Source organism: Pongo pygmaeus, chromosome 9, assembly GCF_028885625.2.
Source record: "Pongo pygmaeus isolate AG05252 chromosome 9, NHGRI_mPonPyg2-v2.0_pri, whole genome shotgun sequence".
NCBI lineage: Eukaryota > Metazoa > Chordata > Mammalia > Primates > Hominidae > Pongo > Pongo pygmaeus.
In genome coordinates this window covers 72,096,039-72,106,496 of record NC_072382.2, presented here as the reverse complement: position 1 = coordinate 72,106,496, position 10,458 = coordinate 72,096,039, and the positions used below count along the sequence as shown (strand labels likewise).

The 10,458-nt window shown below is 45.8% G+C and overlaps 1 protein-coding gene across 1 annotated transcript; it reads right to left on the bottom strand.

Moving 5' to 3' along the window:
- Positions 1–811: 811 nt before the first annotated feature.
- On the bottom strand, positions 812–9,369 carry TRIM21 (tripartite motif containing 21). Its single transcript, XM_054440814.2, has 7 exons — positions 9,298–9,369; positions 5,939–6,395; positions 5,569–5,664; positions 4,224–4,454; positions 2,889–2,911; positions 2,078–2,178; positions 812–1,772 (listed from the first exon to the last, which is right to left on the bottom strand). Exons 2-7 carry the CDS (start codon positions 6,344–6,346, stop codon positions 1,204–1,206), a joined length of 1,428 nt encoding a protein of 475 aa, XP_054296789.1. The 5' UTR covers positions 6,347–6,395; positions 9,298–9,369; the 3' UTR covers positions 812–1,203.
- Between the last annotated feature and the right edge of the window lie 1,089 nt (positions 9,370–10,458).

The following is a 10,458-nucleotide window of genomic DNA, read 5'->3' as shown; positions in this document are numbered from 1 at the left end:
CTTTGCTGCTGTGTTCACTTCTGACCTCCACACAAAGTCTCTCCTCACCTTGCCTGAAAGGATACCTCATCCTCTGCAGTGGAAGCTTCTGGAAGACAAGATGGTCCCTTTCTTCCTAATACTCATGGCCTTTCCTGCCAAATGTGAGCACATGCTGACACAGACACACATTTCTTCAGGCTCCACATCCCTGCCTCATGATTGGGGATGTGGTCACACCCACAGCACACACCCCCTTTTTCTTTATCCGTTAGCGGATGCAACATTTTACTCTTCTGGAAAAGTCAGAAAACTGTGCCCAAGAAAGGTGCATTCCAGAGAGAAATAACATTAAAATTAGATATTCCAAGGGGCACAGGAGTTGGCCAGTTGTCTAGAACACTGAAAGCATGTGGCAGCCCCAGAGAGCTCCAAGAACTTTGATGTTGTCACTTGTCACTTACTGAGAACATGGACAGAAGGTGCTTCAGGTCCGTGAGGGTCAGAGATGCAGAGGTCACAGAGCTGCCCCAGGAGAACTCTGTATTTCAAAAGCCAGTGTTCCCTCATGGTAAGGAGGTAATATCCCCCCGGACAGCAATCAGAGCCCAAATGGCCTTCTATCACCACAGCAGCTATGCTGGGGAAGGCGATGATGGGGAAGTACAGAAGACTTGACCTGGGTCTTCAGTCCGAGATCAAACATTTCAAATGGAGAAGAGGGGACAGTCTAGGCATGAAAAGCACATGCAATGTTAAAGAAACATCACTATTAATCATATTCAGAGTTCTCAAGTATGTCAGGATTAAGGAACGAGGACTGAATGGGATAGACTGAGGCACAGTTTTTTAAATTTTATTTTTTATTTTTAGGAAGCCCTTTTGCAAGCCATACAAGATATAATAGAGATCTCACCAAAGATGACACCCTAAAGATGGAGAGGAGAAAACAAAACTTAAGTCCCATAAAGAAGGCAGAAACATGTTTTTGGTTGATCAAGATGAGTTTGGGCCAAATATAAGGAGGCTGCTTCGCTGGAGGGAATCACAAAGCCATCTGGGGCAGGAATGTTGATGAAGTGACTTCCCTGCTAAAGCTTGCTTGCTGGGATCCAGATGCCTCTGCAGAGACAAAGGTGGTTCAGAGTTCATGGGGAAAAGAGGCAGGGTTTGTGGCTGAGAAGCAGTGCCAATGGGGAGAGTGGCAGTGTCCAGAGAAAGCCATCAATAGTCAGTGGATCCTTGTGATCCAATACTCAGTGGACAGAGGGTTAGAGGGGCTGTGTTTCTTCCTCCATCATTGAAGCCAGGACTGAAGAAGGGCCGCAGAGGTCCTGTAAAGGCACATTCAGAGAAGGAGTAGATGAGGGAGCCATGGTCAGTGATGTTGTAAAAGGAGACCATGCCGGCCTCATAGTCCAGGAAAATCCCAATTTGGCATGGAGGCACCTGAAGGTGGAGGGGAGTCTGGGGGTAGGTGCCAGCCTCATATTTTTGTTTGTTCCACAACCAAATTGTCCAGAAGCCACTCTTGCAACTAAGCAAAAAGTGCCCCTTCCTGCGCACAGAGTCTTTGCAGACACCCAGGTCCCAGGCCTCCTTTCCTGTCACATCTACCTCCCAGTAATGTTTTCCAGAGTGGAAGTGCTGGGCACCCAGGACCATAGGATAACTATCAAATCTCTTTTCATTTCCAGGTATGCTCTGCTGGCTGTCTCCAAGCCTCACTTGTCTCCGATCTTCTGAAAGTATGAGCCATGGATTGGCTGTGTCTGGATCCAGAGTGATGTGGACTGCAGAGAGAGGACCACAGTCAGGCCTTGCATGGGGGGAGTCACTAACTCTGTGCCTGTGGTGGGGGGATTTTGTGTAAACTCCAGGGTAAGCATGAGGGCTGAACCTCCCTGTGTGAGGAAATGACCATCAGCCAGTTCTGGCCTCGGTCCTGACCTTTGAAGAAACCATCTTCCTTACCTCCATCTCTGTTCCCCCTGCTCTGACCTGCCATCTCTCCTCCAAGTTGCCATCCAGGCTCCCTGACCCTGGGATCTACTCTGCACCCCATTATCCCCCGCAAAACTCCTAGAACTTGCCTCACCTGCACATGTCCTCAGCATCTTCTTCAGCCCTGGCACATGGCACACACTCCTGAGTTCTGGAGAGGCAATATCCAGGTCCTTCAGGTTCCAGGACTCACTCCTGGGGGAAAGAGAGTTTGAGACTCCTGTCTCCTACTCCTATCCCAAACCCTAACACTATAACCTCCATTGTGGAGGACTCTGATAATTTAATTCAACTCAAATTTACAAACACCTCTGGTGTTCAAGTCTCCAGGGGTGGGTGTGAGAGGTAAACAATGCAAGATTTAGTTTCTACCCAGGAGTTCCTGGTTATAGAAGGCTCTGCCACATGTGGACAGTCTGTCTCTCCTGTCTAAGCCTGAGGTTACCTGGCAAATGCATTCAATTTCATTTTAAAGGCAAGCCATCTGAGACAGGCTGAATCACTTCTGCAAGGAACCTCAAGGAGTCTTGCCCACACTGTGGGTCTTACTCATGGCTCTTTTTGGGAGGTAACTGGTTAGATTCCACTGAGAAAAGGAGTCCCAGCAGGCCATGTCCCAGTAGTCTGAATTCTGGGAAGACCCAGAACTTCCCAGGATTTCCCTGTTTGGCAGGGCTTTACTGTGTGAAGATGTTATGATCCAACTACTGTGGGCAATCACCAATTGAGATGTCCATTTATTAGCTTTCTGAGACCAGAAAATATTTTATAGAGAATGAAGTTTTTGAGAATAGGAAGCCAGATGGGGAAAACTTCAGTGCATGTACTTCTAATTCAATAACCTTTGTCATAGGCATATATGCTTTCTGCTGGCCCCTCTTCTAACAAAGAGAACTCCTCCTTACCTTTCCAGGACAATTATCACCTCCTGAGGAAAAAAGAGACAGAATGTAAGTTCTGGATTGCTGGATCACCACTGAGACATCAGCCCTGTGGGTGATGTGATCCATCTTTGGTCCCTGGGGCACTGTTCCTCTTCTTCCTCTGGTCCAAGTCCCCAAAGATGATTCTGACCAGCTTGAAGCAGAAAGGATGTGTGGCTGCTTGTGAGGTAACCAGAAGCCCAGCATGGATGTGACCTACAGCTAGGGAAGGGTTATCAGTTTCAGGACTCTGACTCAAAGACCAGTTTTTTTTTCCCCAGGGGAGAAAGAAATGAGGGCAGAGAGGGCACATAGCCCAGCTTGGCTTAAGCCCAGAAACAATCACAGGCAGAGAATGGCCAAGTTCAGGTGTCTAGAAACTGCTCTATTCCACTTGTGGACTAGCATTGCTTGGGAAGGAAAGGTTGGTTAGTTAAAGCTCCCTTGGGTACTTAATGTTGCCTCTTCTTGTATGTGAAACCAAATCACTGAGAATATTTTTGTTGTAGGGATTGGGAGCCATTACATGGGAGCTAGCAGGCTCCTAGACTCAGTCAAAAGTGTGTTAGAAAGCCTGGTTCATGGCCAGGTGTGGTGGCTCACGCCTGTAATCCCAGCACTTTGGGAAGCTGAGGTGGGCAGATCAACTAAGGTTGGGAGTTGGAGACCAGCCTGACCAACATGGAGAAATCCCATCTCTACTAGGGATGCAAAATTAGCCAGGTGTGGTAATGTGAGGCTGAGGCAGGAGAATCGCTTGAACCCGGGAGGCGGAGGTTGCAGTGAGCCAAGATTGTGCCATTGCACTCCAGCCTGGGCAACAAGAGTGAAACTCTGTCTCAAAAATAAATGAATAAATAAATAAATAAATAAAAAGAAAGCCTGGTTCAATGTTGGGCAGAAGAGAGCCTGTCAAGTCAACCCAATACAATTAGGTTTTCTGCACAAACCAGAAAGCAATGGCTCATGACCACTCTGAGTGACAGTGAACAGGTGTGGGAAAAGAACTGTAGAATGTTAGAACAGAAGGGACTTGTGAGACCATCTAGTCCACAGTTTCCTACAGTGAGGCAAACATATCATTGGTGGATGCAAGATGATTCTAAGTGCAACATACATTGATTTTTAAAAAGGTCCTGTACTTATTTTCATGTTTACTTTGTGTCTTGAATGCAAACCATTCATGGGTTTGAATTCTACTTCATTTAAGAACATTCCAGGGACCAGGTGTCCATTTATTTGAATGGCAGTTCCAGATAGCTCTGGTCTTTTTCAGTTATTCCCTAAATTGTAGAAGGGAACCTCTCCCTGTCTCACCTGCAGCAGTTCCAGTGCTGAGCTGTGGCACCTTCGATCTAGCTCTGAGATGAGCTCCTGCAGGGCCTGGCTCTGCTGGGCCAGCTTGGCCTCTTTCTCCCCCAGGATTCTCAGCTGCTCCCTCTCATCCTTCTCCAGCTCCTGCAGCTGCCTCTGTTCTTCTTCAACCAGGAAGTTTTTTTGCTGCACAAACTCTGCGTGAATCCTAGATTTCTGTGTTTCCACTGTTTTCTTTAGTGTCAAGGGAAAGAGAGAGGTGGTTTTTATGAAAATCTCCCAAGCTTTGGGAATGGAGGTATTGGTACCTATTCCTATCCCCCAGAGACTCCACTCTGGTGCTGTCTGGGAAAACACACACACACACACACACACACACACACACACACACACAGTTTTGCTTGGGAGGTAGGTGGTTGAGGTTCTGGGACAGTGAGGGGAATGGACTTGGTGAGGGCACACTGTAGCTGGCCTACAACCACAGCTACATGAATATATGGCATTGGGGACTTTTTCCAACCTCTCTTCCAAACCCAGTCACACTCAAATGTGCTCCTGTGTCTTCCTGTCTCAGTGAGTTACTGAGAAAAAATCACCTGTTCCCACCTCCAACAACCTCACAAAGCCAGGCTCACACCACCACCTGTAAGTCCTGGGAAAGGGGGCTTGGGGACATTCTCTGCTTTTTCTCTCCTGTTAGTAACTGGAAGGTCACTCGATGACACATGAGGGTCTGTTTTGTCACCACAACCCAACTCACACCCTACCTCAATCCAAATGTTCCTCTTCTGGGATCTACTGGGGATGGGCTCCTTCTTCTCCCCTCTCATCCCTGACATGCCCCACCTCTCCTAGGAAATCATCAGTGCAGAACAAACATTGATTCTTCATTATATTTTGGACCAGAGATCTGGTCATGGTCAAGTAACCACCTGGTCAGATGGTTTCCTTAAGTTTATTCCTCACAGCCCTTGTCATTTCCTGAAAGGCTTAACTAGCAGTTGGGTTTCTCCTAGGATATTTGTCTCAGACATCCAGGTGCTGATGCCATCACACCTCTGAGATTAGACTCAGAGGAGCTCGAAACTTTAGGGTATAGCTAGATCCTCTCAGCACCTTCTTCCAGGATTCTTGATCTTCAGGCCCGATGGGGAGCTCCCCTTTGAACCTGCATCATTTTTATTCTCCTCTATTTGTAAACCTAGAGAGCAGCTGGTTTCTGGAGAGTGAGATGGACCAACTCTATCACTGCTCAGACAGGCACAGCTACGGTTAAGGCTGTGAGTTGAGGACTCTGGACCCTGCCCAGCCTTCCAGCCTAAGATCCCCTTCAGGATGTCATTCTTGCCTTCCAGTCTGCTCTCTTCATTGCAATTTCCACTTCCAACTTCTCAGCCAACTCCTGCTTTCTTCTCAGTTCCCCTAATGCCACCTGGAGCTTCTCCTGCAGAGAAAGACAGCTTATTAGTCCCCATGCAAACCAAGTAATAGGGTGGGGTAATCCTTGCAGCATTTTCTCATGCATATCTCCTACACCTCAGGAATGAGGTTGGGTTTAACTTGTAATTCTCCTCCTACATTAGACATGGAGAGAGGTAAACCCCTCCTTTCTCTAAACCCTCCAATCCAGAGGTGGTCCTCTCCCATTCCCTTCTCTGAAAACAAAGCACTCACCAGGGCCCATCTTCTTTCTTCCTGTTGTGTCTCTAAGGCCTCACCTGGTACTCCTGTGCAGCTTCCTCAAGAGGGACCATGGCATGGTCACGGTGTTTCCGAGATTGGGCACACACCCAGCAAAGGGCCTTCCCATCTTTCTCACAGAACAGGTGAAGTCTCTCTCCATGCACTGCACACCGTTCCCCCTGTGTGCCCTCTCTGGCCTCCTGGCTGATTTCTTTAAGGTTGTTCACCATGTTGGCTAGCTGTCGATTGGGCCGGAGATTCTTGAGCAGAAAGCGCTGCCGGCACACAGGACAGACGCTGCCCCCACCTTTCCCAACCTGAGAGATGCATTCCTGGCAGAAGCTGTGGCCACACTCAATGCTCACAGGCTCCATGAAGGGGTCCAGGCAGATAGGGCATGTGACCTCCTCCCACATCATTGTCAAGCGTGCTGCTGAAGCCATTGTCAAGCGTGCTGTTAAACAGCAGTGTGGAGACCTTTAGGGGGGTTGGCTGGGAGAGAAGAAGAAAGGGGAAAGAGAATATGAGAAAGTCTGTGTAAGAAAAACAAAAAGTCAACATAATCCCTATCAAAATACCAATGACATTCTTCACAAAAATAGGAAAAAAAAATCCTAAAATTTATATGGAATCACAAAAGACTCAGAATAGCCAAAGCTATCCTGAGCAAAAGAACAAAACTGGAGGAATCACATCACCTGACATCAAATTATATTGTAGAGCTAAAGTAACCCAAACAGCATGGTACTGGCATAAAAGCAGACAGACCAGTAGAATAAAGAACCCAGAAACAAATCCGTACATCCACGGTGAGCACATTTTCAACAAAGGTACCAAGAACATACAGTGAGGAAAAGACAGTCTCTTCAATAAATGCTGTTGGGAAAACTGGATATCCACATGCAGAAGAATGAAACTACACTCCTATCTCTCACCATATACAGAAATCAAATCAAAATGGATTAAAGACTTAAATCTAAGGCCTCAAACTATGAAACTATTACAAGAAAACATTGGGAAAACTCTCCAGGACATTGAACTGGGCAAAGATTTCTTTCAAATATCCCACAAGCACAGGCAGCCAAAGCAAACTTGGACAAATGGGATCACATCATGTTGAAAAGGTGCTGCACAGCAAAGGAAACAATCCACAAAGTGAAGAGACAGCCCACAGAATTGGAGTAAATATTTGCAAACTATCCATCTGACAAGGGATGAATAACCAGAATATATAAGGAGCTCAAACAACTCTACAGGAAAAAAAAATAATAATCTGACTCAAAAATGGACAAAAGATCTGAACAGACATTTCTCAAAAGAAGTCATACAAATGACAAACAGGCATATGAACAGTTGCTCAACATCATTGATTAGCAGAAAAATGCAAATCAAAACTATAATGAGATATAATCTCATCTCAGTTAAAATGTCTTTTATCCAAAAGACAGGCTATAACAAATGCTGGTGAGGGTGTGGAGAAAAGGGTACACTCATATGCTGTTGGTGGGAAGGTAAATTAGTACAATCACTACAGAGAACAGTTTGGAGGTTCTTCAAAAAACTGAAGACAGAGCTACCATATGATCCATCAATCCCACTGCTAGTATATACCCCAAAGAAAGGAAATCAGTATATCAAAGAGATATCCACACTTCCATGTTTACTGCAGCATGTTTCACAATAGCCAAGATTTGGAAGCAATCTAAGTGTCCATCAACAGATAAATGGATAAAGAAAATGTGGTATGTATACACAATGGAGTACTATTCAGTCATAAAATATAATGAGATCCTGTCATTCACAACATGAATGGAACTGGAGGTCATTATGTTAGGTGAAATAAGCCAGGCACAGAAAGACAAACATTGTATGGTCTCACTCATTTGTAGAAGCTAAAAATTAAAACAATTGAACTCATGGAGTTAGATAATAGAAAGATGGTTACCAGAGGCTGGGAAGAGTAGTAGGGAGGGTCTGTGCGTGAGGGAGAAGGTGGGATGGTTAATGGGTACAAAAGTGGAGTGAATTAGATCTAGTATTTGATAGCACAACAAGGTGACTATAGTCAATAATTTAATTGTACATTGAAAAATAAGAGTATAATTGCATAGTTTATGTCACAGATGATCAATGCTTGAGGTGATAGATGCCCCACTTACCCTGATGTGATTATTACACATTGTACACCTGTATCAAAATATTCCATATACCCCATAAATGTACCTACTATGTGCCCACAAAAATTAAAAATATACTAAAAAAAGAAAAACAAAATGATGCAAAGGAAAATAAAAAATAAAAATAGAAATAATGGGTCAGGCACGGTGGCTCACACCTGTAATCCCAGCACTTTGGGAGGCCGAGGTGGGTGGATCACCTTAGGTCAGGAGTTCAAGACCAGCCTGACCAATATGGTAAAACCCTGTCTCTACTAAAAATACAAAAATTAGCTGGGAGTGGTGGTGGGCACCTGTAATCCCAGCTACTTGGGAGGCTGAGGCAGGAGAATTGCTTGAACCTGGGAGGCAGAGGTTACAGTGAGCCAAGATTGTGCCATTGCACTCCAGCCTGGGCGACACAGCGAGACTCCCTCTCAAAAAACAAACAAACAAACAAACAAACAAAAAAACAAAAAAAAAAACAAAAAAAACAAAAGGCCAGAGATGTGCCAGAGATGTGCCAGAGATACTTCATGCTTTGAATATATCTTCATTAATCCCTCCTATAACGGCGGAAGTCAGTTGCATATATGTATGTAGGTGTATATGTGTGTATACACACAGAGCAACAGGAACTGTGGCCAGCACTCCCTGGGCTCTTTTCTCAGCTGCTCCAAACTTAGTTTAGTTCCTGACAACACTTATTCTAGAGCAAAGAATAATTTTGAAGGCCTATACATTTCTGGTTGAACATCCTAAACAGCCTGCCCCTCTCACCTCTGGAGGACTTTTGGACCTGGGAGTCTCCAGAATTGCAGACCTCCCCAACACTGCGCTCCCTACCCTCCTGGCTAGGCTGTAGTCCTGGCTATCCCAGCCACACCCAGCCCTCATCCCAGGTCAGGTGCCAGCATGGGGGCAGCCGGGCCCCTTCCCCTTCTGGGTAACTCCGCAGTCACGTCCACAACCCAGCCTCCTCCCAGGTAGGGGGCAGCCGGGCCCCTTCCCCTTCTGGGTAACTGGGCAGTCAGGTCCACACCCCAGCCTCCTCCCAGGTAGGGGGCCAGCACCGGAAGCGCAGCTGGTCGTGGGTTGAGGGATCCCTGGCGGGAGAAGGGGCAAATGGGACAGGCTCAAGGATGGAGACTGGTTGGAAGTGGCTCTGCAACCCTGGGGCAGGGGAGAGAGGTCCCCTAGGAGGGCAGGGGTCCCTTGATCTAGTGGGATTCACTCACCTTTACAGGGGACTCAGCGCTGGTAGCCAGCTCCCTATTTCACTTTCAGTTTCCGCTCAGAGGCAAGTCTGAGAGGAAAGGGGAGGGAGGAGGAGGAGCCGTGGGAGGAGTGAGGGAGGAGCAATGGGAGGAGCAGAGCCTTGAAAGGGTGTGTGGAGAAATGCGGCTGAGAAGGAAGAGAAGTCAGAGTTGGGCTGGGGGAGGCTTCAGAGGCTCTGCACGCCCAGGAGGCTTCTCTGAGACTGGGAAGGAGTGGAAACTCAGTAGCCCGTGGTCCTGGGTGCGCGCTCCCTCCCATGTCTTCATTATCTGATTTGGTAAAATATCTACAAGACCGGGGAGTCTGGGCTGCTTTCTTTGACACTGGTCATCACCCAACACCTAGATGCTATGTCCACGTCTGGAAGCTGCTTTTAAGGAAGTTTTGATGCAGAGAAGAGTGGCCCGTGCTCTTCCTCGCGTGCCACCATCTGCTTACTTCCAGAAGCTAATTATTTTCATGTGACTGATGTGACTAATATTTTTTAACACCTGCAGGTGAGTGATTTATTTCGCATGACCCCAAGGTGAGTGTCCCACCAGTGAGTGGTGTGAAGGAAATTGACATTTGACAACCAACTGTGTTCTTGTCACTGAGCTAGGGACATTCTCAGGTTATATTATTTTTATTTTTAATCGTAAAACATATAGAATATAAAATTTACCAAAGTAATTTTTTTAATTTTCAATTTTGTGTGTCTATAGTAGGTATATATATTTGTGGGGTACATGAGATATTTTGATACAGGTAGAGCATACAATCTGTAATAATCATATCAGGGTAAGTGGGGTATCTATCCATCACCTCAAGCACTTATCATTTGTGTTATATACAATCCAATTATAGGCTTTTAGTTATTTTAAAATAATAAATTATCATTGACTGTATTCACCTTGTTATGCTATAAAATACTAGATCTTATTCATTCTATCTCATGTATTTTTGAACCCATTAATCATCCCCCGCACCCTTTCCCCACTACCCTTCCCAGCCTTTGGTAATCATCATCCTCTCTATCTTCATGAGTTCAATTGTTTTAATTTTTAGCTCCCACAAATAAGTGAGAACATAACAATTTGTTTGTTTGCCTGTGTTTGGTTTATTTTACTTAACATAATAAT